A 27,647-nucleotide genomic window follows, 5' to 3' on the forward strand; every position below is an offset into this window, starting at 1 on the left:
GAGCCAATGGGGCCATTGAATCCTCTAGTGTAATGTGCCCTGAGTTCCAGGGGGGAAAGGGCCAAGGGTTAGGATGATAAAGCTAAATTTAAAATGAAGGGGATCTGTAGAAGGGGACTACGACAAAGCAACAGAAGCTTGGATTGTGGTATCTACCACGGAGCTCCCAAACCGCTGGTGTGACTCTTACCCTCTCCAGCTGGTGGGTTAGTCTGAGATCTTGTCTACACGGGAAGGCCCAAGAATATTGATCCAAATTAACTAAAGGCGTGAATTGGAAGTGGATTGGTTAAACTGCATTAAATCCCTGTGTGAACACCCTCGCTGAGCATTAAAGTGGCCTTAATTCAGTGTAGCTAAACTCCTTTCCAAAGCGAATTGCACTAAACCATATTAAAGCTTTTGAACAACAGTGGTCTTACGGGAATTTAGTCATCCGCATCCAATTCACCACTTTAGTTAATGCGGATTAATACTCCTGGGTGTCCCCATGTAGACAAGCCCTGAAACTAGCTGCTAGGAGGCCTCTTGCCACCAAAGGGAAGATATAGCCGTTACTGCGCCCGAGCCCCCTCTGTTGGTCTGTCTGTGAACTTCATGCGGCTTTTGCCGACTCACCCTCTTATTAAATGCTAGAGCTGTGTCTACACTGGCGCGATCTCGCGCAAAAGCAGCCGCTCTTGTGCAAAAACTTGCTGCCTGTCTACACTGGCCGCGTGTTCTTGCGCAAGTCAACTGGCGTTCTAATGTATAAAATCAGGGCTTCTTGCATGAGAACTCTGACGCTCCCGCTCAGGAAGAAGCCCTTTTGCGCAAGAGCTCTTCCAGAAGAGGCCAGTGTAGACGGGCAACATGAATTTCTTGCACAAGAAGCTCTATGGTTAAAATGGCCATCGGAGCTTTCTTGCGCAAGAGAGCGTTTACACTGGCGTGGATGCCCTTGCGCAAAAGCACAGGCCAGTGCAGACGCTTTCTTCTGGAAGTTTTTTGCACAAGAACTCTTCCGCAAAAGAGTTCTTGCGCGAGAAGCTGCCAGTGTAGATGTAGCCTAGGGCAATGTCTACTCACGAGTTCTCAGCAAAAAATATGCTAATGAGGGACTCATTTGCATGAGTCGCGATCTTATTTGCATATTCGTTGCCGATCCATTTTGGCGCTGAGGTTTTTGCGCAAAAACAAGCAATGTGGATGTTTTCTTTTTGCGCAAAACCCCCTTTTCCGCAAGATCGGAAAAAGAGGGTTTTGCACAAAAAGAAAATGTACACACAGCTTGTTTTTCCACAAAAAAGCCAGCACAAAAACGGAGTGGCAGAATATATGCAAATGAGATCGTGACTCATGCAAATGAGCCCCTCATTAGCATATTTTTGTGCCCTGAAAACTCAGTGTCGACATAGCCCAGAAGATACACCGTGCCAAATGGATTTTTACTGGCCTCTTTACATATGTAACTTTCAAGACACAGAGTGCATGGAAAGGCCTCCTTGTGACCCGACACGCCCTGGCTTGCTGCTGCCTGCCTTCTGCTAGATCACTCACACACACCAGGGTCTGTTTGACTCAGCAGCTCTGTTTGGGGGGTCCAAGCCCAATAGGATGCCCCTTTTCATAGGGAAGGACTCCAGTCTATCCTACCCCGATTTCCTAAAGCCTGCGGCACTGAGGCGTCCACAGGAGGTGGCCTCAGGGATTGCAGCCAGATCTGGTCCTGTCCCTATGGGAGGGTGAGACTTGAGAAATGCTGCAGGAATTTGGACTTTGAGGCTCAGTGGCCTGAGCCGAGCAGCAGCAGGAGGAGATGTGGGACCTGGGGAGAGGTGCAAATGAAGAGAGTTGGCTCTTTGGCCGTTTTTCAGACTTTCAGGCATCTGAGGTGGTGGTTCAGGGCTAACCCCGGGTCCCCCGGAGAGCAGAGTGAGTCCTGCCAGTAGGATCAGGACTTTAGCGCTCCAGCTGAGCTACCGGACACGTCTGGTGCACGTGTAGTGCTGTGTGGGACACACCTCCGGGAGGCAGGCTGCCTGCAATGCTCCTGAGCTCTAAGACACCCAGCGCAACCTCTTTGGTCCACCTCCGGTCTCTTCCACTGGACCAACAGGGAGGAATTTCCAGGGTTGAAGACCCTTCATGAAGAGCACCCCTCCACCATCTAGAGAACGTTCCCTCCCCGCAGCAGGGCATGTGCCTTAGCCAGGGCAGAAGCTTGCACGTCACTAAGAGGTGGCTCTGGCATCTGCAGTACAATTTGCGCCAGGAACAGATTTTCACACGTCCTTCAGAGACTTCTCCGTGGTCACAGGCTTCCCCACAGCATAAAACCACATGCTGCACGAGCCGCTGCTTTGGCAAGGAGGCTCTGTACTCGAATGGAGTAGGCACAGGAGTAGGTGTTGGGAGTCCGGGGAGCCTGAGGCCTTCTGCTGGCTTGACTTGCCACCTTTCCGGGCCTTTGTTTTCCTATCTGTAAAATGGGGATCACACTCAAGCTGCAAACTATCTGCTCAGCAGGGAACGCTACAGGGCCTTTCCCAAAGAGGTGGCCCGTATCCCCATGCCATGTCTTAGTCCTATTCCTGGCTTGTCCTCGCATGGGCATGTTTGCTTTGGAATGGTGACTGCACTGAGGACAGCCGTGGCTTTGCCCCACCCCGCCCCAGGCTCTGTACTCTGGGCGTGTTGCACTAACTGTTTGAATAGAACCAGTCACAGGAGCTGCACCTAGGAGATTTCGCGGGTGTGTCCTTTACATCCTGGGGGGTTTAAGGAAATGAAGCGGGAGGCAGCTTCTCCCAACTGGATCGTTGGTTCAAATCCAGTCCTGGGGGCTGGCCTCAGGGCGCTCCAATGTGGAGGGAGCTGGTGGCGCTGGGGTCTGCTCTTGGAGCATCCTGATTGCAAAATCCAGCCTCGCTCGTGCTGATGGCAGCAAGGGCCACGGACTGAACGGCCTCTGAATTCCAAGCCTCGCAGCTGATGACTAAATCAAGGTGATGGAGGAGGAAGCCGTCAATGTGGATAAATAGGCTTCAACCTGCCAGAGTGGTGTTCCCTTAGGGTGGGCACTGTCTGCGGTAGGGATAGAGGAGCGGTTCCCGGGGACAGGTGCTAACGGTGCACTGAGGGCTGCCGACAGTTGTCATGGCTGCTACGTTGCTGGCAGGGTAGTGTTGAGCCTGTGATGGAGGAGGAGGGGACATCTCCTTCGCCTGCCAGCTGCAAAGGTTGGCTGGCTGGCTGGAGGAGGCGCGTGTCAGGAGCTATCTCTTGTGACCCGTTGGCTGTGCTCCTTGCAGCTGGCAGGAAATTGCTCACAGCCTCTGTGAAATTGCTCTTGACTGTGACTTGCAAGTCCTAGCAGCAGGGTGTTTAATTTTGGCGGAGTGAAGGCGAGGGAATTTCACAACAAAGGTAATCGGATGGGGCAGCTGGAGGGCTGTGCTGGGTTTGTCTCCTCTAAATGCACTTGGAGCACTCTCTGAATGGCTGATCACTCCTTTTTGCGGCTCTGGATCATGCTGTTCCCATTCTCGAAGCCATTCAGGGTATGGCCTGGGAGTCTGGACTCCAGGGCTGCATCTAGACTGGCAAGTTTTTCCGCAAAAGCACCTGTTTTTGCGGAAAAACTTGCCAGCTGTCTACACTGGCCGCTTGAATTTGCGCAAGAACACTGACGACCTCATGTAAGATTGTCAGTGTTCTTGCAGAAATGCTATGCTGCTCCCGTTCCGGCAAAAGCTCTCTTGCACAAATGCTTTTGCGCAAGAGGGCCAGTGTAGACAACGCGGTATTGTTTTGCGCAAAAAAGCCCCAATGGCGATCGGGGCTTTCTTGTGCAAAACCGCGTCTAGATTGGCACGGACGCTTTTCCGCAAAAAGTGCTTTTGCGGAAAAGCGACCGTGCCAATCTCGACGCTCTTTTCCGCAAATGCTTTTAACGGAAAAACTTTTCCGTTAAAAGCATTTGCGGAAAATCATGCCAGTCTAGACGTAGCCCTGGGTTCTCTTCACATGGCTGCCACTGTCTTCGACAAAGCCACTTCCGGGGAACCACCGCCAGAGAAGAGAGCCGCGGGACTGGGCTGACAAGCTGGTAGGAAGGGCTTTTCCCCTGGATCATAGCAGATCGCAGCGTGGTTTTGAGATGGGAACGAGGTAACAGCTGGGCCCAGTAAAGACCCTGTAGGATAGTGTGGGCATCTGTGGTCCACTGGCTGCATGCGGCCCGTTGGGGTTCTGTGTGCGGCCCATGAGACGTTTTGTTTCCTGTTGCCCACTCATGCGGGGCTTCCAGATTCCGCTGGCTTCCATCTAGGTGGCTTTTTTCCTACCGGTATTACGCAAGTGACATGCCCATAAAGCAAGGGCACATGGAGGGAGGTGCAGATGGATTGCACCCAGTGTGCAGCCAATCACGGCGCAGCTACGGTTCCGCCGGCACCGCCCGCACGTTCTAGGTACCCAAGTGCAGCGAGCAAAACCGCCCTGTTGGAGAGCGTCTTGGTTACGACAATCTTGCGGCCCCACTGAGCTGAAGGAAGGTCACGCGGCTCGCTAGCCTGGGTTGCCCATGGCTGCTGTAGGAAATCTCGAGGACCCTGCTGGAGTGAGTGTCCTTAACCGGGTCTGCTGCAAGCTGGCAGGTTGCAAGGCCGTAACATCTGCTCTTCCGAAGCAGCTTGGGCGTCATGGCAGTCAGACCTGGCAGAGAGAGTTCAATGGGACCGTGATCTTTCCGAGGCAGGAAAATTGCCCTGGAATCTCATCTGGTGGGACCTGTGACAAGGGGCTGCCAACGCCGGCCCGTCACTGAGCTTCTACTGCTTTATGGGCCCAGGTGTCTGTCCAACCTGTCCGTCCCAGGGGAGCAAGGAAAGAAAGCCCTGGATTCTGAACCCAGCAGGGACCCGGCGATTGTCTCGTTGGACCTCCTGCATGGCACAGGCCACAGGCCGGCCCTGAATTAATTCCACTCCTCTCTTGCCACGTCACAGATTTTTATGGCCAGACAACTATTTTGACAGCCCCTTCACAAACACTCCCCTAGTCCACTGTCTCCGATCCGCACTCGGGGCAAGGGGGACTTCCCCTCTCAGATCACTGAAAGACGATGTTAAAGAAGGTATCTCCTGATTTCATACAGCCCCCATCTTGTCAGTGTGCTCTGGGTCATGGACTAGCCTGGTCCAACTGCTCTTCTCTGGGGAGCGAGTAGAGAGCGAATAGGAGACTTTGGGCCCTAGGCTGCAACGGTTCAAGTTCCTTAGTGGCTGTTTCTGCAAGATGCTGGGAAGGCAGAATCCACAGGCTGGGCGCATTAGGTGTGGACTGTGCTAAGGAAGCTGCATTGGCCAAAGGACGACAGGGCCTGGCTTTTATTCCCAGGTGTGCAGAGGGGCTTTTGGAGCTGTGGGAACTGGGCTTGCAAGGCCCAAGTGCACCGAACAAGCCCTACAGCTGGTGTAATCTTGTCTGGCAGGGAGGTGGAGACGTGCTGCAAACATGGTTAAGGCAGCAGATCGGCGCGTGGAGTTTTAGGGAGCTGCCTGGCTGCCGTGCTTTCTGGAGCGCTGCTGGGCTTTGCTCCTGCCAGATGCTTGGTGCCTGCCCTCTGCTCTCGTGAGAAGGGAAGAGGCTTGGTCGGGGGCCGCGGTTACACAACTCCTTTTTCCACTTGCGAACGTCGGGTCACTCTGAGGACAAGTTGTACTTTGCCAGGTTGCTCCTGCCCACTTCGTTACACCCGCTTACCTCCACAGGTGGGGCCTGGCCGCCTTGCCGGAGAAAGCACAAGCCCAGGAGTAACTCTCCTGGGGTTCCCCAGCCTGCCAGAGCCAGGCATGTAGATGCACGGAGCACCGAAAAGGGGCAGCAAATGCTGGCGACGAGCTCCCTCAGACCGCCGGGGGGGTGGCACTGGCGCTGTAGAAACCCCAGAGCCTTTTTGCAGCGACCTTTATACTGGTGCTTCCTTCTAGATGTTAAACCTCCTACATCTGGGACTCTCTAGCCCAGCAACATCTGTGGTCTGGAATGACCCAGTGGGGGGGTGCGATCCAGGCACGAGTCCAGCAGCGGGGAGTCCCACTGGCAGCCGGGAGGAACCCTGGCTAACTGGGGCAGCAGGGGGACCAGCGAGCCCCGTCCCTGGGGAGCCCCAGCAGGGCACGGCAGCAGTGGGCAAGCCCCATCCCCAAGGATCTCTGCACAGCTGTGGTGGCTGGGTGGCTCTATCTTTGAGGAACTCCTGCCAGCCCGCTGCACCCAAGCCCGACCGCAGCGGGGCTGCAGCCCCATAGCAGTTGGGCTTGAGTAGAGCCAGCCACTGGGAGGAGCATCAGGCGGGACGGCCAATGGCAGGGGACCTCCCTGATCTGGCACATTCCCTCATTCGGAAGGAGCCAGATCCTGAGGGTGCCAGACCAGGGAGATACAACCTGTAGCAGAACACGGTCTGGGCTTTTTCACTCGTGGAACTAACTTCACTTGATGGCTTTGCCCCGATCACTTGCCTTTACGGGAGCCTTCCCTATCTGAGCATCTCAACACGCTGTACAAGCAGGCTGAGCAACGGCCGCCAAGCCCCTCTCCGTGGTGAGCAGGGTCTGGGGTGGTCTCTTCCTGCCCCCGCTGGGCCCCAGAGTGGAAGCGACTTGCCATGTTCGGAGAGGTGGGAGCCAGGAGTTCTGGGTTCCATCCCCAGGCCCAACAACTCTGATGTTGCTCCTCCAGGCCTTGAAACCCAGGTGCCCTGATGTTCAGTCCTATCTGCTGTGGCCATGGGTTCCCCAGAAATGTTAATACCGAACAAAGCTGGTTAGCCTCCTTACCATCTCGTTGGAGTCTCAGACCGTGGCTCGCGGTGACTGGCACTCCTCGGGCTCCCTTGCGGCGGAAGAAACCGAGCCCGCAGGTAGATTTTTGAAGCTCTGGAAGGAGCCGCAGTAAGTCAGGTGGCATCTCCTTCTTCAGCACTTATCTACTGGCGTGAAAGAGTCAGCATCTCGCCTGACGGACCTGCTGTGCTCAAAGGGAGCAGACACCTTCACCTAGGTTAGTGGTTCTCAAAGTGCGGTCCCTGGACCACTAGTAGTCCATGGCCACCTCCCAGGTGATCTGTGGTTTGAGACCAGCCCCCGCTCAAAAAGGTCCCCTGCCCCTGCCACAAATAAAGGAAACATTAGATCCTTTTTTGTTGGACATAAATTAATAGTTTACTTAATTAAAATGAAGATTGATAAACTAACATGAGACAGTTCATCTGTTTAATAATTTAAACTAAACCATTCTCCCTAGCTGCAGCACTAGCAAAATGGCTCAGGCATAATTATGTAATTAACGGTCACTTTCCATTAGCAACTGGTGGTCCTCGGAAAGATTTGCATTGAGCCTGGTGGTCCATGGGCAAAAGTTTTGAGAACCGATGACCTAGGTGAGGCTAAGGAGAACCTGCCTCCTTAGCATTCTCGCTGGTTCCCATTAGACTCACAAGAGATGGGTGCAATCGGCTTGGGATATTGAGCTTTAAAAACACGTCCTTGTGATGGACCATCTCCCCTTCCACCCTCAAACCTGATTTAATGGCTGCTCTGCAGAAACACTCGCTGGTCTCGGTAGCACCCAGGTGGCGTGGCAGAGGGCCCTGTCATGGGGGACAGGAAAAGCCAGCTAGTAAGTCGACCAGGTGCTGAGCACGCAAGAAGCAGCAAACCAACAGCCAGAGTCTGTTTTCCCCCCCTCCTCCCCCCCCAGCTCAGGAGCAAGAGTCTGTTCCCCCGCCCCCCTCCCCCCCAGCTCAGGAGCAAAACATCTCCCTCTGACGGAGCAGACAGCCTCAGCGCTTGTGGCGAGCCGTGCATTAGTGTGGCTGCCAGATCCGGTGACAGGGTGGAAAATGACACACGCTACCGAGCAGAGAAGCTGCTTAGCTTGTGGGGGCGGGTAGGAACCAGAGAGAGAAGATCTAAGATCCCATAGAATCCCTCTGCAGAAAGCCAGCAATGGCTTATTGCTGGGGAAAAATTACTTTGCCAAGATCACACAGGAAACTGGTGGCAAAACTGAGGCTAGCACGTGAGGCTATGCCTATGCTGCCTTTTTTTTTTTTTTTTTTTTTTTTTTGCAGCAGAAGATATGCAAATCACGCTCTCATTTGCATATTGTAGTAGGATGAGGGCATGAGACATTGCTCTCCTCTTACTACACATATCTTCTGCCGATCCGTTTTGCGGAAGAGGTTTTGCTGCTAAAAAGCCACGTGTAGACGGGGCTATTTGTTAGAAAAAACCCTTCTGCGCAAGACCCCTTATTCCTCAAAAAATGAGGTTTACAGGCTCTCACACAAAAAGTTTTTTTTTTTTTTTTTTTTTTTTAAACAACAAATGGCCCCATCTACACAGGGCTTTTTAGCAGCAAAACCTCTTCTGCAAAAAGGTTTGGTGGAAGATATGCAAATGAAAGCACAATTTGCATATTTTCTGCCGCAAAAAAGGCAGTGTAGATGTAGCCTGAGAGTCCAGACTCCCAATGCCCCCTTGCTCTAACCACTGGACAACACTATCCTTGGTGCGCTGGATATGATACTCTAAGCTCCTTCCTCCCATCTACTCCCATGTGCCCTGCTCAAGCCTGGAGGAAGGAATCAGGGATTCTGCCTTGCAGAACTTGGCTGAATCCGCTCCAGAGCAGCTTTGACAGGTGACCGACAGCACGTTTTCAGTCGATGCTGCTTGATTTCTGGGCAGCTTTTCTAATCAATGTGTGGTGCAGCTTGGGAACAGCTCGTCGCTCGGCCATTGCTAACACCCAAAAATACCCTAGAGGAGCAGCGTTCAATGACCCTTTTTAACGTGTGCATGCTCTCTCTCGCTCTCTCTCTGCAGACAGGTGCTGTTCAAGAGATGAGATCCAAAGGCGGACGGGAGAGGCAGTGGAGTAGCTCCAGAGTCTTGTAGCTCTACGCACAGAGTGTGAGTACCTGGGTCTCTTTGTGAACTTCGGAAGAGGAAATTTCCCCTCCGGCGGGATACTGCACAGAACATTCTGTCTCCGTCAGTTCATCTGATTGGGTCCAGGAGTCAAATCGGACAGTTCCCTGCTCAGTTTGCTGCTGGGAGGCTTGACGCAGGGATCTGGGGAGAGTCACATGAGGGGTGTGGGTGAGTCCTGAATCTCATGGAAATCCCAGCCTTGGAAACTCTTGGGTCAAGACTTTCCAAAGAGTCCCGAGATCTTCGGCACCTTAATTGTTGGCTGTCCTATTGAAGGCAGTCTGTGGGGATGTCTGGTGCCCTGGTCCATGGGACCCGGGCTTGTGAACTCATCGCTTCCAAGCCTGAGATGGAGTGTCCACACTGCATTATAAATCTAGGCTTACAATTGGACCCAGGTCTTGCAGACATGCTCCCTTGTCCATACTGCGTCTCGCAGGTCCGCTGTCTGAGCTGTGCCCACGCTGCACAGCGACCGGGCTGCGACCTGAGTCCCAGTGGGGCTCTGGCTCTAACCCAGAGTCCTAGGACCTGGCCCTGTGTGCTTGCTGACCCAAATCAGGATCTTTCCCCTCTCCCCTCCCATGTCTGCACCTGATCACTTCATGTGGTTGCCCCAGCAACTCGATCTGCAGCTGAACAGAGAGAACCCAGCCCTACAAATCACTCTGATCGTAATAGAAAGCTGCGGGGAAAACAAAACACTGAACTCTTTGCCACCTTCTGAGCCCCTTTCTCACGGGGGGTGAAATTCATCCCGCTGCTGAAAATCACCACAAGGCCCAGGCTAGAGATGGAAGCGAGTAGTCGAGTGGAGTACTCAACTATTCATTCCCTCCCCCTCTCCCTCTCCCCGCTTGCTGCCTCTGTATGAGAGGCAGCAAGGGGGAGGGGGGAAACAGGAGCTGGTGCTGGGGGGAGGCGGCTTAAAAGATGGTTTCTCTCCCTCCCCCCCCCAGTACTGTCTCTGCAGTACCACCTGTCCCCTTCCCTTCCCCCCCTCTCCCGTGCCTCTATCAGATGCGGGGGGGGGGGGAAATAGGGGAGGCTTCTCCACCCTTCTTCTCCCATCCTGTCCCCACTCCCAGACAGGGGCTGCTACCACCAAGCAGCCCCTGTTTGTGCCAGGCTGGGCTGGCCACAGATAGGGGCTGCGCTGGCACGGGGGCTGCTGGACCCGGCACGAGCCGGTCCGGGATGCTGCACCTCTGCATTTTAAATATAGTAAGAGCCTGGCAGCCCTTACTACATTTAAAATGCAGAGCCGCAGTACGGCTATCGACTATCGACTAATCGTGTCGCCGATACAATTTGTATCAGATCACCGCATTTTTACATCCTTCGCCCAGGAACAAATTTTGGAAGAAGAAATCTCGCCCCCCCCCCCCCCCCCTTGGAAACTGAATCAATCGCACGCCCTTCTCCCCCATCTGCGCTCCACCTTCCAATGGCATTACAGGCAGATCTATCTTAGACATCTGTGCCAGCCTGCCCACAGACATCCGTGCCAGTCTAGTCTCTCATGCTCCCTCTCCTTTCTTACATGCTTTGAGCAGTGAAATAGTGAATGACAGTGCCATCTGGAGACTTTTCCTTGGCATCTGAGTTAGCACCAGCTCAGACAAATTAGGCAGCTTGCACTTCTGGGCAACCCCTTCCAGGCTCTTTGCCAACTCAGGCAGACAGAGAGTCTGGTCCCCTTTTGAAGGTCGGCTTCCCACGCGAAAGTGCTAGAGATGTACGTCTTGGGGATGTTAAACCACTTAACCAGGAAGCCTCACCCTTAACAGATGAGACTTACCGGCTCCGGTTAACCAGTAGGGGCTGAAGACGCTCCCCACCAGCCACAGGCAGGGGGCTGCTCCGTCCCCTCGGGGCCCATCATAGGCAGCAGCAGGGGGCTGGGCTGGAGCAGCCCCCTCCCATTTGTCCCCCCCCCCCCCGATTGGTTAAACATAATATTTCACCGTTTAACCAATGAACTGGGATTTTACATCCCGAATACGTCTTTAAAAGCTGACACTGTCCCGGATGACTGTCCATGGCCCCTGGCTAGTCCTGCCCATTTGCACCCACTGCCAAAGTAGCTCAGACTCCGGACAAGATTGGGTTAAGTGACACACAAGCCCTTGTGCTGACCTTCTGCACCGGAAGGAAATTCGCCTACTTCTAGCAAGTCACTGTGCCTCGGTGCCATGCAGAGCAAGTTTTAACCTGTGCTTTAATCTCTTCCACTTTGCAGGTCTCAGGCTATGTCAGAGCCCACACTTGAATTGCCTGCGTGCCAGTCAGGCGGAAATACAAATATTTAGCGCTTTATTCACTCGATAACTTATGCAAACTGATCCCAAACGTCATGATTTTTTTTTTACGTGTTTCCTCAGCATCTAATAAGTTTCACCAAAAGTGCAATGTGGGTTATTTTTTTTTCTTTTTTTTTTTTAAATACTGAAAGCTCCTGTCCTAATGGCTCCCCCGTGTGAATCCCAACAACTTGTGTTTTGTTGCAGTTGGGTGGTTGTTTTTTTTTTTTTTTTTTTTTTTCCCCAGAGTCTTCTAACTTTATTCATACTTATAAGCACAAAAATAACAGCCAAGCGCCGGTCTAGTCAACAATCTTTCAACACTGCAGTGAAGAATGGAAATATGGAACCGTGAAACTCTCAGAGCACTGCTTGGCTCCACCTTGGCAGGGTGGGGAAAGGACACAGCGAAAACATGCGCAGGCCTTCAAGTTATAAGATCTTTGGAATCGGATCCAATCCAAGGGCAGATGATCAGAATCCCTGTAAGAGCAAATCACTCCCTGACCACCAATGTGTTAGACTTAACTGGTCTTCAGTAGTTCCGGCAAATATTCATGTCCATGGCTCTATACAGCTTAGTTAGCCGAGCTTTAAGGTGGGAATATTCATGGGCGATGGAGGGCATAGTTGGTAGAGAGTGGAACTCTGGAATGCTAGTCCTGCTTGTGACACACATTTCTTTGGCAGATCGGTCTTAAGAGTTTCTGAATTCAAGGCCTTACGCCTATAATTTAAAAGGTCTCCTGTAATTTTGGCTCCCAACTTGAGGCGGGTTGGGGTCTGATTTTTCACAGATGCCAAGGTTCTGGAGTTTGAAGGCTCAGTCCCACTGAAAATCAGGCTCTTGGTGTTGCAAACGGAGCACCCAGAATTAATAGGCTAGCTCTCTGCCTCAGTTTCCCCCGTGTGTAACTACATTCCTACCTCCCAGGGCTGTTGTGAGGATTAGCGTTCTGCAAATTGCTGTTTGTGATATGTAACAGGACTATTAGAAGGGATGGATTTACCCAGCGGCCTTGATGCTTCTTTAGGTGCACAGTGAAAGTTACAACGCAGCCATCAGCAACTCCATGGGCGTACTTAGAGAGACATGTTAATGGACGAGATCTTCAGTGGTGGTCTTCAGGTGCCTCGATTTTCAAAAAGTGTGGTGCACCACTGAAAAACCAGCCTTCCTAAGGTCTCGTGGTGTGCCTCCAAAAACCCACATCACTTTTCAGCCTGTGGCCTTCAAACCTGTCTGGGAGAGTTGTCTGTGAAGAGATCAGGCCTGTAAGAAGTGGTACATAGCCCTACAGTTATGGAATTTTTGTTTTACAGATGCCAGCGGGGCACAAACACAAACATGCATGGGGTTTTGGTTTTTGCTTTTGCTTTTAAGATCGAGAGCGAATTTAAAAGAGCTTTCCACTACATGTCTGCAAGACTGTCCTAACGCTGTGGAAACAGACAGAGGCCCTGGAGACAGATTGCTAAAGGTGATCTGCCTAGCAATGATTCAGCATCACCGCACAAACATGTCTGCAGAACTGCAGTTACTGCCTCTTTCTGACTGAGGTGTCTTCCAGGTGGGAGTGTTGGTCTTCAAAGAAAGCATACTGAGATATGATTGAATGAAGTGTGACCCTGCCAGCAGAAACTGGTCACACCCAAGGTCACTGGAGATAGTCTTAGCTATTCTCTGAGGGGGCAGAAGGTGTAAGGCACATGGCGCCGGCTGTGACGATTCCAAGGGGAATAAGAGGGCTTTGGCAGCTCTAAGTTTGCAAATTTTCTTCAAAGTGTTCATCTCTGGATCTCTTCCCTACATCCACCCTTGACTCTAGTCCCCTGGCACAAGAGCAAGCAGATGATTTGCCTTTCGTCTATGGGGCGCAGTGCTCTCCTTTACCCCGGCTTACAGGGAATCTGCCCAAGTCACCTCTTCACTGGATTGATTCCCGTGGAGTTCAGTGCCATGACTTTTGATTTATGACTGTGAGCAGGAGAGCCGGTTCCTGGGAGCTGCCCAGGTGTCAGCTGGCAGAGCATTCGGTCCATAGCTGTCCAAAGGAAGAGAGCTGCCCTAAGGGGGAAGGGTTAAATCTTGGAACAGCAAAGAAATCCGTGGCACCTCATCGGATATGCCTCTGTGTCGCTACAGCTGTACTTCAGGCTTCCGGTCAAGGAGGAGGGTAGTCTGTTATTGCTACCATGGACAAGAGCTGCTGTGGTGAATAACAGTAAAAGCATCAGGGTGGTCTACCAAATGGCTTGGATTGAGAGCACGACTCCTGAGGAGTACCCGAGTTCTGTGGAGCTTGCTAGCCTCTCCTTTCAACAGCCTTGTTTTGTGAAGGGCCAGACGGCTTGAGGATCCTGGTACGGAGCTGCTCAAATTCTAGGCTCCTCCTGCAAATTCTGCCAGCTGTTTGGTGAGTGTCTGCCCCAGTGACACATGCTGCTGATGGTCTTTCCGGCTAGGCCTGTGTTTGGATGCGCTATGACAATTGGATTCCCCTCTGGAACAGAGTGAAAGACCCTAGCTTGGCTGCATATTGTAGGAAGCTTGTCCTGCTGCAGTCCCTGTGGGGGGGAAGATGTTCTCCAACAGTCTGGTGCCTTTTATCAGCATTACATTTGCCCCTAATTTAGGAAAAATAGCCTGGATCAGGAACTCTCAGTTGACGGAGGCACTTTTTCGCTGTCCCAACATGCTTGTGGGTTAGTAAATTGCAACCACACCCCTTTGAGTATCATGGCTTCGCTATACACATGCACACTCTAGTCAAAGGTGTTTTTGCTTGATGTGCTAGACTCTCTTTTGCCAGCTTATGAAAGGTTTTAGGCCTAGTTTGCATTGAAAGCAGAAGATATTCTGGATGAAGCTGCAAAAGCTGACGCACAAGATAAATTGATTCTTCTGCAGAAAACTAGTCCAGGCTTTTTCACTGATTTCTTCCCTCCTCCCCGCGCTGCTTTCTGTGGTATTTTATAAACAAACTGCAGGTGCCGATTCAGTTTTCCCCAAACCTAAAACTAAAATGTTTGTGCTAGCCTGAGGGAGAGTGTCTTTCGAACTGCCAAACCCATTTGTTGCCATGGAACATTTGTCGAAATGGGGGTGCTGGGGGGATGGTTCGCCCTGAAGTGGAGTCTGTTTGAACAGTGACAGTCTCTGCATTTTTTATTTTTATTTTTTTTAGTCCTGTTTGTACATTGGAAAGCTAGAAATTTACATAAAAGAAAATTTAGCTGAGGCTCTGAAAGCCTGATGCAAAAGCATCTTGCTTGCCATCTAGCATTCCTACAGTCAGGTTCCAGTCAGATGAACATGCCTTCCTCTCTTAGCTCAGTGGAAATTCAGAGTGCCTCCATAAAGCCAGAGTACTATTGATGGCAATTCTGGATTTACACTAGTTGAAATGAAGGCAGAACCTCGCCTAGAATTAGTGGCATTTCACACAACAGTGTAGGAAACGCACAATGTTGATACCCCTCTGATACAATTTTGTTGCAAAATGCACATCTATTTTTTGCAAACTTTCAGAAGACTTTAAATGCTAGGAGCAACCTGATCTCAATCACACAGGTGCCGATCTGATGTGGACTCCACAAAAGTCTCTCCAGATATACCCAATGGATAAAAATCAAATCTCACTCTGTGGGCTTTTAAAAATATTCAGTTAGGCTAAATCATATTATAAACCTCATCAAATGGATTTCTGTATTAGATTATTGTAACTGGAAAAACATTTAAGTCCAGTTCATGTTTCACTATTTATGCAGTCTTGATTACTTTGTATGTTTCTCTCCACACTGAAAATAGACCATTGTTCCCCCTTTTGATCTGTAATCAGTTTTAGGTTTATGTTCACCACCACAAGTGGAATGCTGCAGTGTTTTGCAACCCAAATATGGCAGGGCAATATAATGTTTGTGTGGTGGTTTTTGTGTGTTGTTTTCAATGTTTTCAATTTTATTTTCTAGCTATGCATGAATCTTGGTTTATCAAAGCTTGTTTTTAAACCAAACCTGGATTCTGCACCCCAGTTTGACCTGCCAGCACACCACTGATTGAAAATTATCCCCTTCCTACCAAACTCTCCGGAACCTAGTAACAATGCAAAACCTTTCTAACCATGTTATGCATGTCTGTTTGCACTGAGAAACAAATGACCAATGTTTCTACAGTCTTTAATTGAGACAAATTTCCCACTGAGGTTAACAAGCACCATGCTCTTACTGGAGTCAAGGGCCAAATGGAATGTGCTCATTTTAAGGTCCACATTCTCCTCCTTTGAAATCAATGGGAGGAAGGGGGGAGGGGGTCCATTGTTTCCCCTGGGAACAAGCTTTAGCATTAAAAGCCTGAAGCTATGAGAGGGGTACACAGGAGGGGCCTGATTCTCTGTTGTCCTGCATGTTGTGTATTTATTTACAAGAGTACAAATGTTGCCAAACAGAGCAGCAGTGACCTATGTATGCTTTGCTCTGGTGTAAATGACTGTACATAGTGCAGAATGACGGAGAATGATGTTATTGTGTCCTATGTGAGGAGGAGGCAGCAAGGAATCCTTTACTTACGCATTTATTTATCCTCAAGAGTTTCCCAAGGAGTAGAGGAAATTGCAAGAGAGAGACCTGGAAGGTCTTGAGCCAGAGACCACAATTCCTATGGATAAAATAATCCAACCAACCATCTCAACCAATGTTCTAGAAGTCTGATGGCTTTTGCTGCTCTGCCACATACTTCCTTTGCTGGAACAGTTCTGGCAAAGACAATGTCTCTTACTTTCTCACTTTTTAGGAGAACTGGGTCCTGGACCTCCATTACTAGAACACCCCAAATTCCCACGGAACTTTGGAGTGTGCAAGTAATGGAGGATGTGTGGATTTTTGTTTTGTTTTTTTGTCACAAACAAAACATGACAAGATGGCTAAGGAGGAGGAAATTTGCTCAGAAGCTTTGCCAAATGAACATGCTGAACTATCATGTATTTTAAAAAGCTTGACTATTGGCAGAGGAAGAAAAAGCACAGGACTTATCAAAAGAATCTGGCTCAGTTTTCCAATAACTTGATTTTTTTAATAAGTATTTTGATGTAAAATTCTAGCTCCTGCACAAACTATGGATTTCACAGCTGGACTGTTGAAAACAATCACTCTGATAGAATAGCTGGGCTATTCTGATGTTAGTAGCTAGAAATAGTTTTTTTAAACCAAGAAATGCATTGCATATAAAAAGGTATCACTCTACTAAAGACGTTTAGCACTGGGAAGCCATAGCAATAGCTATTCGGTGGATCCCTCTTACAATAAATCCAAATACACTGAAATGTATTTATCCTAATATCTGCTGTACTGAGGCACTGTTGTAGAGAATTTACAATGATGTTCTGCTGTGCAAAAAGGTTTTATGGGGGTTGGGGAGTGTTTGTGGAACAGTTGTACAGAAATATCCTTCTTTCTCTTTTACACACCTTAACTTTTCCTACAAAGTATGTGTTTGAAAATAAAAATTAAAAGATGTCTGTTTGTATTGACAGTCCTGTTTTGTGAAGTCGAAGGTTGAAATGCCCTTCTGTCTCACCCCCCCCCCCACCCTTTATAAATAAACTCTAACTCTGTTCCATAATCTTCAGTTGCTACTATGAAATATTTATACAGAACATAAGATGCCCAAGTGTATGAAAAAGGTGGCATTCTCATTCATAAAAGATTCATCGTGCTTCCCCGCATTTTACCCAATGCAGACAGATCCACAAACAAATTTGTCTGGTAAATCTAAATTAAATCAAGGACTGTGCTTAGGGCTGTCATAGCCTTCGCAGAAGGAATAAAAGCTATAATAGGGAGAATGCTAAACAGAGTTGTCTTCTAGACCAGAGCAAATACAGTAGTACCCGAACAAAATGTTACGGGTGTTTTCAAAAATACAACTCAACATTTGACTTAATATAGCTTTGAAACTCATTTTTAGTAGTTTACATGTAACACAATACAGTACTGTATTTGCTGCTTCTCTGTTGCTTCCTGATTGCATACTTCCAGTTCCAAATGAGGTGACTGCTCTGTTTGTAACTCTGGTGTTTATAACTCTTGAGGTTAAACTGTATAAAGATCTTGAAGAGTACCCCTCTGGTCATTGCCTGGGATTAGTTTAATAGTGGAACCCATTAATACTATAAAACTAGAATTTCTGTCAACAAAAAGGTTCAAAGTCCTGTCCCAGAGTAGCAGCCCAGCTGTACCTAAGTGACTTGTTCCAATAGGCTGTGTCTACACTGGCATGGATTTCCAGAAATGCTTAAAACAGAATAGTTTTTGTTATAAGTATTTCCGGAAAAAAGCGTCTACATTGGCAGGCTGCTTTTCTGGAAAAGCCCTTTTTCCGGAAAAGCATCTGTGGCCAATGTAGACGCGCTTTTCCGGAAAAGAGCCCAGATCGTCATTTTCGCGATCGGGGCTTTTTTCCGGAAAAGACTACTGGGCTGTCTACACTGGCCCTTTTCCGGAACAGTGTTCCGGAATAAGGACTTATGCCTGAGCGGGAGCAGCGTAGCTTTTCCGGAATAGCGGCTGATTTTGTACAGTAGAGTGTTGTTGCTTTTCCGGAAATTCAAGGGCCAGTGTAGACAGCTCGCAGCTTATTCCGGAAAAGCAGCTGATTTTCCAGAATAAGTGGCCCAGTGTAGACACAACCATAGTGAATTGCCCACAGTGTTAAAAATATGCAACTTATTTCTAGGCTGCTACAGAATGAGATTTCTTAAGATGATGAATCAGCACCATGCTGCTCCATTTCCTGCCTTGACTTTCTGCCTAAAGCAGTTGCATGAGACATATTTATTTAATCTGATTCTCTACCTACCTTATAAATGCCATAAAATAACCTCTAAACCTTTGGCTCATTTTGTTTTCTCCTTGGCCGTAAACATTTTCCTCTTTATCATACTAGCATCCACTTCCACTTTTGGATTTTTGAAAGTTCTTATCAGTCAAAAAGTCCATATTCTCACGTAATGCTTTTTTTTTAAAAACTGCTTTGAAAAATCTAATGCCGTTGGCTGTGAATTACTGGAGTTGATTTCTTCCTCACCTAACTGCATGCAGTTAATTGATTCCCTAAACTCTTGCTTACGCCAGCTAAAATCTTGAGTAAAATCAGGTGAAGTCTGAATTAGGCCCTTGATCCTTTAAGAGGGGTTATCACAAACTCAGAAGCAACCCTACCAAGCAACCCTCTTGGTTTCTGAGGACAGGACAAGGAGTAATGGGCTTAAAGTGCAGCAGGGGAGGTTTAGATTGGACATTAGGAAAAAATTCCTAACTGTCAGGGTGGTCAAATATTGGAGGTGGTGGAATCTCCCTCTCTGGAGATATTTAAGAACAGGTTAGATAGACATCTGTCAGGGATGGTGTAGACGGAGCTTGGTCCTGCCTTGAGGGCGGGGGGCTGGACTCGATGACCTCTCGAGGTCCCTTCCAGTCCTATTATTCTATGATTCTATAACACTTGCGCTGGTGGTGCTTGTGTTAGGGCAATTGGCAAGTAACTCCACTGTGTTTAAGTAACAATCCTTTCTTTTTAAAGTTTTATAAAAGTTGAGAAGTCTATTAATAGTTATGTTCATTATAGGCAAATTCAATTTCATTTGGGCAGTGGAACAGGCTACCTGTGTCTAAAAGTGCTTTCATGATTACCTGCTGGAAATTTTGATCTCTAACAACGGGCTCCTTCAAAACCATAGAACTGGAAGGGTCCTCGAGAGGTCGTCGAGTCCAGTCCCCTGCCCTGCCCTCATGGCAGGACCAAATACTGTCTAGACCATCCCTGATAGACATTTATCTAACCTACTCTTAAATATCTCCAGAGATGGGGATTCCACAACCTCCCTGGGCAATTTATTCCAGTGTTTGACTACTCTGACAGTTAGGAACTTCTTCCTGATGTCCAACCTAAGCCTCCCTTGCTGCAGTTTAAGCCCATTGCTTCTTGTTCTAGCCTCAGGCCAAGATGAGCAAGTTTTCTCCCTCCTCCTCATGACACCCTTTTAGATACCTGAAAACGGCTATCATATCCCCCCTCAATCATCTCTAAACTAAACAAACCCAATTCTTTCAGCCTTCCTTCATAGGTCATGTTCTCTAGACCTTTAATCATTCTTGTTGCTCTTCTCTGGACCCCCTCCAATTTCTCCACATCTTTCTTGAAATGCGGTGCCTATGTTCACCTTTGTTCCACCTTAGCTACACTATCTGAGCACCTCACACTGTTTAATGTATCACAACACCCTTGGAGGTAGGTGACCCCTCCTCCCCCTGTAGAACTGAGGGACTGGAACACAGAGAGGCTAAGGGATGTGACTAAGTACATGGAATCTATGGCAAGGGTGGGATTTGAAACTTAGTCTTCTAAGTCCCAGCTTAGGACCCTACGCACTGCGCCATCTGAGTTCTCTGTTGGTGGGTGAAGAAAGCACCTTCCCTCTTTGCATGTCATCATGGGACTAAGGGGGGATATGATAGAGGTATATAAAATCATGAATGGTGTGGAGAAAGTGAATAAGGAAAAGTTATTTACTTGTTCCCATAATATAAGTACTAAGGGCCACCAAATGAAATTAATGTGCAGTAGGTTTAAAACAAAATGAAGTTATTCTTCACAGAGTGCATAGTCAATCTGTGGAACTCCTTGCCTGAGGAGGTAATGAAGGCTAGGACTATAACAGGGTTTAAAAGAGAACTAGATAAATTCATGGAGGTTAAGTCAATTAATGGCTAGGTTAAGTAATGGTGGCCCTAGCCTGTTTGTCAGAGGGTGGAGATGGATGGCAGGAGAGAGAAAGCTTGATCATTACCTGTTCCATTTACTCCCTCTGGGGCACCTGGCATTGGCCACTGTCAGCAGACAGGGTATTGGGCTGAATGGACCTTTGGTCTGACCCAGTATGGCCATTCTTATGTTCTTATCATAGGTTCTCTCGTTCAAGGGTGCCTCAGAACAGGGGCTGAAATGACACTCTCCTTTAGAAACAACACACTTTCCTTAAAAAGCACAGGAGCAGAGACAGATTTGTAAAGAGCATTTACTATAAATTTCGTTGGCGGCACTAGTGATGCTACTGCCAATTGCTGATAATGGAAACGAGCTGGTTCACCTTGAATATGGAGTTCATCTTCAACTGTGCTCCTAGAGAAGAAAGCAAATCAACCAGCATTAACTCAGGGTGCTAAAGGACAAAACTCTGTATGTTTTACGGTCATAAGATTACAAGAACGTGAATGACACTCTGGATTAGACCAGTGGCCAATCTAGCACACACAGTATCCTGTCTTCTGACAGTGCTGGTGCCAAATGTTTCAGAGACAATGAACAGACGAGGGCAACTTTGAGTGATCCACTCCTTGCTGTTGCATGCCAGCTTGTGGCAGATGGATGTTTAGGGACATGTGGAGCATGGGGTTTCATCCCTGACCATAACTAAATTCTTGGAGGATAGGTGCATCTATGGTTAATTATTTTTAGAACCAAGTTATGCTTTTGCCAACCCCTGACACCAATATTTAATTCACAAAATCATCTCTGCCCATCACAGATGCATGTTCATATAAAAAATATTGAAAGACTTGAGTCTCATTTAACTAAGGTCTCTTTGTACCCCTCTGGTAGTGTGAATGTGCTTTAAAGGGGTTGTAAATGCCACTTCTTTAAGGCCCCTTTATGTTGCCAGCAGGACTGCAGTGTAAATGTATATCAAGCCCCAAGTGTGTGGTCATATCCACACCATCTGGTGTCCCTTTCACATTACACAATAACAATATTAGATTATATCCTCCCTAAATAGCTTCAAGTTTGCATGCCTACAACTGCCCAGGAGGTGGAACACAGACATACATGACCAAGGGCAGCAAATTTGAAGAGTGTTAATAAAAAAAAAATTGTTCCGAGATTTTGTAATGGCCAAATTCATACACTTAAAAATAAATATTTAGACCCTGATCCTGCAAACATTCATGCTGATAGTACCATTAAACAAAAGCATAGTGCTTTTAGGATCAGCCATGTAGCATCTCAGAAATGCAACTTGCAGAAATGTACACCCATTACAAGTAGCTTCAATAATTGGTGGTGAAAACTAGGAATAGTAAGGCAACTGAAGACTGATTAACCCCCTTCAATCTGGCACATTACTATTAACAGCTCCAAGATTATTGATTCCACCAATTGCTTGTACAGAATGTGATGACAGTTATTCTAGAAAAGCAGGTCTGGTGATCTGTCTGGTTAAAGTGATTGAATCCCACCATTGGACCTGCTACAAATTCTTGTTTGTCTTTTCCCCTCTATTTTAAGTGTGTCGCAGTAATTCTGTAGAATAGTAATAGAGCTGTAGCCATGTTAGTCTGGTCTTGCTGAAACAAAAGACAGGACTATGCAGCACTTTAGAGACTAACAAGATGGTTTATTAGGCGATGAGCTTTCATGGGCCAGACCCACCTCCTGTGTCAATGGTTCAGCACCTCTTGCTTGGAAGTGCTTGCGTAACATGCTGGCAAGATCAACAAGTCATACCTCCCTCTAGTGGACAATTCCCTAGAGCAGTGTTTCTCAACCAGCGGTATGAGTACCCTTAGGGGTACGCGAGAGAAGTGGGGGGGGGGTACGTCAACACAACTGAAATTGGGAGAAAACTGAATTTTTGTTTTAAGTTTTACAGCGCTTTATTATTTTTGTACTTTTTACACCCAAAAATTTCATCGCCGCCCAGCTATGATTAAGTTATTTAAACAAATGCCTTGCAATGGTAGAAAAAATATTGTGTGTCTGAAAACTGTAGGTACTGGGGGTACTTATAGGTTTGTTTGTTTCTTGAAAAAGGGTACGTCATAAAAAAGGTTGAGAAACACTGCCCTAGAGCATAACAGTCGCCTACTGCTACTAGCTAATGGGTTATCTCCTACAGATCTATGCTGAAGTGCTAATGACCCCTGGGGGGGAGTAGGGTCATTTACACTTAGAATATAAAATATTCAGAGATGACGGGCTGCACTGGAAAACTCAAAGGTGGAAATATTTTAGTAGGTTGATTAAAAGATGCTTTCTCTAATGCCCGCGGCACACTGGTGTACTGCGAGGCAGTCAGAGATGTGCAACGGAGAACAACAGAATTCAAAATGTCTGCCCTTAAAGGGGCAAGTGACCTTTTTTTTTTTTTTTTTGCTCAATAACTTCCCCTCAGCCCTTTTTCCCCTGACTTTTTTTTTTTCTCAACAAAAAGTCCTTTTTAAAAAAAAAAATATTGTTTGGTGTTCCTTGGTCTTATAAAGTTTAAGAAACACTATCCTAGACTCTGAGGCTGTGCACACCCAGACTGCCAGCACATTTTCCCAGGATATCCTGCCCACGCTTCCATGCATCCCCAGACCATGCAGCCTGGATAGCTGGTCCATGGCCCTCCATTCCACACCTGTCTGGTGGGCATGTAGCAGCACCCGCCCATCCTCACCTCCTTGAGCTGGGAGAAGGCCTTTTTGATGCTCTTCCATAGCCCTCTGAGTTCCGTCCGCACCCGTCTCCAGAAGTGCTGCGCCTGGAAATACCGGGCTCGCCGGATGTCCCTGACAGCACATAGGTAGGGGCTGGGGGCATCGCAGATCACTGTGGCGTGGTCGCACTCGTGGTGCTTGCGGCTGCACTTGCAGTGGCGGTAGCTGCAGGCTGTGCGCTGGAAGCGCATGGCGTTGTAGTCGTCTGGGTTCAGCTGCAGGCCAGGCACCGTGTAGGTGATGTCCCGCACCCGGGACATGCTGCCCATCTTACAATTGCAATACCACTTGCTCCACGCCAGCCACTTGTAGTGAGGGTCTCCCACCATGATCACTTCTCCAGTGCCTGTGGTTCTGCCCAGGACATTGTTGCTGGTGGTGGCTTCATGTCCTCTGTGGCTGCTGGTGGTGATCTCAGACCCTCCACCGTCGCTTGTGGTGACAACGTATACCTCCCCATTGCCCGAGGCGCCCACGTGGTGGCTTGCCTCCGCCAGGTTGTGCCCACCAACTTCAGGCATGGTGGCCCTAGCCAAGGCGTCGACGAGCGTAGCCATGACTCTCGGGACGGTCGTGCCGCTGATCACGGTGGAAGATACGGTGCTGGTCGCTTGGGGCTGGTCGGTGGGTTCGTCACGCCCCTCTGGGCCTAGGTCCAGGGCTAGGGTCCCCTGCAGGGCTAGGAGCAGGAGCAGGGCACCGGGGAGCAGCCCCATCATCAAGCGAGGGGGGCGACCCCCCCTTGTTCCACAGGCTGCTCTGGGAGGTCCACAAATATCTCACAGCAGATGGGGGGGGGGGGCAGAGATGCTCTGAAAGAGCTCAGGCAGGTGGGGAGGCTGGGGGGATCCCCAGGTCTTGGGAGCAGTGGGGGGGGGGAGAATATCACTCAGGGGGGTTCAGGCAGAGGGGGCCCCCCAGATACCTGGGGGCTTCGGTGCTAGGGATCCCCAGGGGGGCAGAGGCTCTGGGGGGGCTGAGGGGAGACCCCAGGCTATGGGGGAGCAAAATCTCTCGGGGGGTGGCCCCAGGCTGGGGGGGGGGGTGAGTCTTTCTGGGGGGGGGGTTCCCACAAGCTGTTGCTGAGGGAGGGGGCGTGGCTTTCCCCCGGCTGCCGAGCGTCGTTCGAACGGGGGGAGGGGCCAAGTGGGGGGGTCGTTGAGGGGGCGCGAGCCTGCAGCAGAGAGGCGCGAGCCGCGGTGCAGCCGGCAGAGCTCCCCCCCCCCCACCCCACCCCGAGGGAGGGTGGGCTGGGAGCCGGTATAAGGGCTCTTACACGGGGTTTGCGGAGGGGGGGGGGGGTGTTGCATGGTGGAGTCGCTGCTGTGCATGGCACCAGGGCGTGGGGGCGGGTTGCACGTTTGCAGGGCAGCACCCGGGGGGGGGGGGGGGAGCATAGCGCACCCTTAGCCTGCTGCACCGGCAGGGTGCATGCCCTGCCCCAGGGTGACTTGGAGCAGGAGGGAGGACTGGGACGTTGTGGGTTTTCAGGGGCCCCGGAAAGGTGTTGTGGATTGCGGCGGGGGGGGGGGAGCAGATGTGCAGCAGTTCTTGGGGGAGCCCAGCAGTGTCTGCATCTGTATGCGTCCTGCATATTAGTTTCCTGAATGGTGGCGGGGGGGGGGGGTGAGAGAGAAAAACCCAGACCTCAGTGGGTTCTTCAAAAGACATCATGGGCACAGCAGACACCCCATAAAAAGAGCTTCGGGAGCATGAGAGGAGCAGGAGGTAAAGGGGGGGGCAGGAAGCAAACAGTGAAACCCCCGCATGGAGAGGAAGGCTGTCTATTATGTACCCAGTGCAGTAAGAGGCAGGTCTCTTGGCCCTAGTGCTTGCAATCCAACACATTCCTGTACACATAGCTTTGGCGCTGATCATAGCATTACATCAGGGCTACGTCTAGACTGGCATGATTTTCCAGAAATGCTTATCACGGAAAAGTTTTCCGTTAAAAGCATTTTTGGAACAGAGCGTCTAGATTGGCACGGACTCCTTTCCGCAAAAGCACTTTTTGCGGAAAAGCGTCCGTGGCCAATCTAGACGCGCTTTTGAGCAAAAAAGCCCCAATGGCCATTTTCGCGATCGGGGCTTTTTTGCACACAACAAATCTCAGCTGTCTACACTGGCCCTTTTGCGCAAAAGGGACCTTTGCCCGAACGGGAGCAGCATAGTATTTCCGCAAGAAGCACTGATTTCTTACAGTAGGAAGTCAGTGCTTTTGCGGAAATTCAAGCGGCCAGTGTGGACAGCTGGCAAGTTTTTCCCGAAAAGTGGCTGATTTTCTGGAAAAACTGGCCAGTCTAGACACAGCCCAGGGGTGTAACTGTTCACTGCTGTCATCATCCCAGTACAACCCCTTTGTACTAGTAGAAAGCTGCCTTATCCCGGGATAGCTCATTGCACTTCCTGCACAGGAATGAGGCCTGGTCTATACACACAAATTTAAGTCGCCCCCTGCTCCATCGCTCAGGAATGTGAAAAAGCCCCCCTCCCGGAGTGGCATAGGGAAACCGCCCTAGCCCCCGCAGTAGACAGTGTTAGGGCAAGAAAAAAAATCTTCCATTGACCTAGTTACCTCCTCTCAGGGATTGGGGGGGGGGAGGTTCACTGCTCCAACAGGAAAACGCCTCCTGTCGCTGTAGTTTTTGTCTACACTGAAGCGCTCCAGATGTGCCACTGTGGTGTTCCAAGTGTAGTCAAGCCCTGTGTTTCCCTGCTCCAACTGCACCCCCAGACTGCTGTATCTCCAGCGTAGGCCATGGCTACTCATGCAGCACTGTGATGGTGCAGCTGCGTGACTGCGGCGCGGCAGGGTGAAAAGCTCTGTGCCAACGGGAGCGAGAGCTCTTCCAGGCCACCGGCATACTAAAATCACCGCCGTGATCGGGATGTAAAATCCTGTATCATTAGTTAACTGGTTAAACATTATGGTTAACCGATTAAACGGGGCTGGAGTAGAGCCCCTCCAGTTTGGAACGGCCCCCCCATGACATGGATGGGAGCTGTTCCAGCCAGACTGGAGTGCCCTCCCCAGGGGCAGATGACCGTTTTGCGGGACCCCGGGCAGCATAATTCCGCGGGGCCCCCCCTTTGCCACGGCGCATGCGCAGGGCTTTCTGAAGCGCGGGACCTGGGGCAGCCGCCCCGTTCGCCCTGCCCTATATCCGCCCCTGCCCCCCCCCACATGCAGTGGGCCCCATGGTGCTGAAACAGCCCCCTGCCCTTGGGGCACTGCTCCAGCCCCCCAATGATTAATTGTGCCCAATAAGACTCACCTATCAAGGGTGACGCTTACCAGTTAACTGGTTAACCGGTCGCATCTCTACTCCTCAGGCAGCAGAAACTGTCAGAAGGAGATGCTGTCCCGCTGACACAACACTGTGCACACGAGAGCGTATGCCAGCATAATTTGTTACTTGGCGTGGTTTACACCCACCCCTTATGCTACATAAATTAGGCTGACATACGCTGTAGTGTAGCTAGAGCCAATGTTCCCTCTAATTTTTTCCATCCATGTACAGAATACATTTTGTCCTATGCCCATGGCATGGGTGGATGTGCACCACCAATAGAAACACAGGCTGCCGGCTGTGGGCGCTCTGCTAATCATCTGGGCAGGCTTTGAATCTCTCCACCCAAGCACTCAGCTGCACTACAGATTTTTCTGGTATGGCCAGGAGTGTGAAAAATACCACATGCAGCCCCAGGTGACATGGCTGTTCCGGTAGCTATCCCTGTGTAGACACAATGATGCTGACCAAAGAATGCTTTGGGGAGGTTAGCTAATGTGGAGGGAAGCTAGTCCAGCAGAGCGCCAGCTGGACGTTTATCCTGTATCCCCAGGAGGGAACTGGTGCGCATAGCTGTACGCCAGCAAAGCCTTTGTGGAGTAAACAAGCCCTCTTCTGGGAGTGTTAAAGCCTTACAACCTGGCTGTGTCTAGACTGCATCCCTTTTCTGTAAAGGGATGCAAATTAGACACATCACAATTGGAAATGAAGCGGGGATTTAAATCCCCCCCCCCCCGCTTCATTTGCATAAACATGGCTGCCGCTTTTTTCCAGCTGTGACGTAGTGGGGGTATCTGGCTGGTTTCTATGCTGCTGGCTCTGGGGTAACCCCCACTGGCTGCCGTGGGTACCACGACCCAGCAAAACAGGATGAGTCACTATGCAAAGGGACCTCTCAACCGGTATGGCCAGACACCCCCCCATGGAGAGGAACAAAGGAAGGTGGAATGCTGCCCTGGCTGGGGGGCAGGGCTGGAAGAGTGTGGGTTAGTTGCTGGCTGGGAGCATGGAGGAGACAGCCTAGGGAAAGGGGCTGGAGTTTAGGGGCCCAGTCTCCCCCATCTCAAGGGGGCCTGAGGCATCCTAGCCCAGCTCTGTGACCAGATTCCATCTGTGCTGTGCTGTATCCTGGAGAGGCAATAAACTTCCTCTATTCCACCGTCTGGTGCAGTCTGTTTGTGCCATTTCGGGGTGCAGGAGACGGGGGACCCCCAACGCGCTGTCACACCGGCTCTTAAAATAAGGAATAAAGGATCTTTTGGAAAAGGCTTTATTTTCCGAAAGATCCGCATCTAGTCTGGTGCTTTTTTCCAGCAAAGCTCCTAGCCGGAAAAGAGCGGCAGCCATGTTTATGCAAATGAAGTGGGGGGGATTTAAATCCCCACTTCATTTGCAATTGCGATGTGTCTAATTTGCATCCCTTTTACGGAAAAGGGATGCAGTCTGACACAGCCCTTATGTTTCTCAATGGTTCTCAAAGTGTGGTCTGCGGACCACGGCCATCTTGCAAGTGGGCTGCGGGTTTGGGGCTG

At 49.8% G+C, this 27,647-nt stretch overlaps 2 protein-coding genes across 2 annotated transcripts in view; one reads left to right on the forward strand and one right to left on the reverse strand.

Moving 5' to 3' along the window:
* The window catches only part of CDC42SE1 (CDC42 small effector 1), a 59,021-nt gene extending 42,201 nt beyond the window's left edge, over positions 1-16,820 (forward strand). Inside the window, exons 4-5 of the mRNA XM_075907982.2 lie at positions 8,880-8,966; positions 11,230-16,820. Of these exons, the coding sequence (XP_075764097.1) occupies positions 8,880-8,951 (72 nt within the window). The 3' untranslated portion in view covers positions 8,952-8,966; positions 11,230-16,820. The remainder of the gene's footprint in view (positions 1-8,879; positions 8,967-11,229) is intronic.
* Positions 16,821-20,346: 3,526 nt separating this feature from the next.
* On the reverse strand, positions 20,347-23,648 carry C22H1orf56 (chromosome 22 C1orf56 homolog). The gene is made up of 2 exons (XM_089772771.1): positions 22,786-23,648; positions 20,347-20,468 (listed from the first exon to the last, which is right to left on the reverse strand). The coding sequence occupies exons 1-2, from the start codon at positions 23,542-23,544 to the stop codon at positions 20,457-20,459; spliced, it is 771 nt and encodes a 256-aa protein (XP_089628897.1). The 5' UTR covers positions 23,545-23,648; the 3' UTR covers positions 20,347-20,456.
* Positions 23,649-27,647: the final 3,999 nt, after the last annotated feature.

This window comes from Pelodiscus sinensis, chromosome 22 (genome assembly GCF_052426305.1).
Source record: "Pelodiscus sinensis isolate ZL-2025 chromosome 22, ASM5242630v1, whole genome shotgun sequence".
Classification (NCBI taxonomy): Eukaryota; Metazoa; Chordata; order Testudines; family Trionychidae; genus Pelodiscus; species Pelodiscus sinensis.

Bases quoted from the DNA above. Each gene is read 5' to 3' on its own strand.
- C22H1orf56 (XM_089772771.1), bottom strand. From the start codon at position 23,544: ATGATGGGGCTGCTCCCCGGTGCCCTGCTCCTGCTCCTAGCCCTGCAG.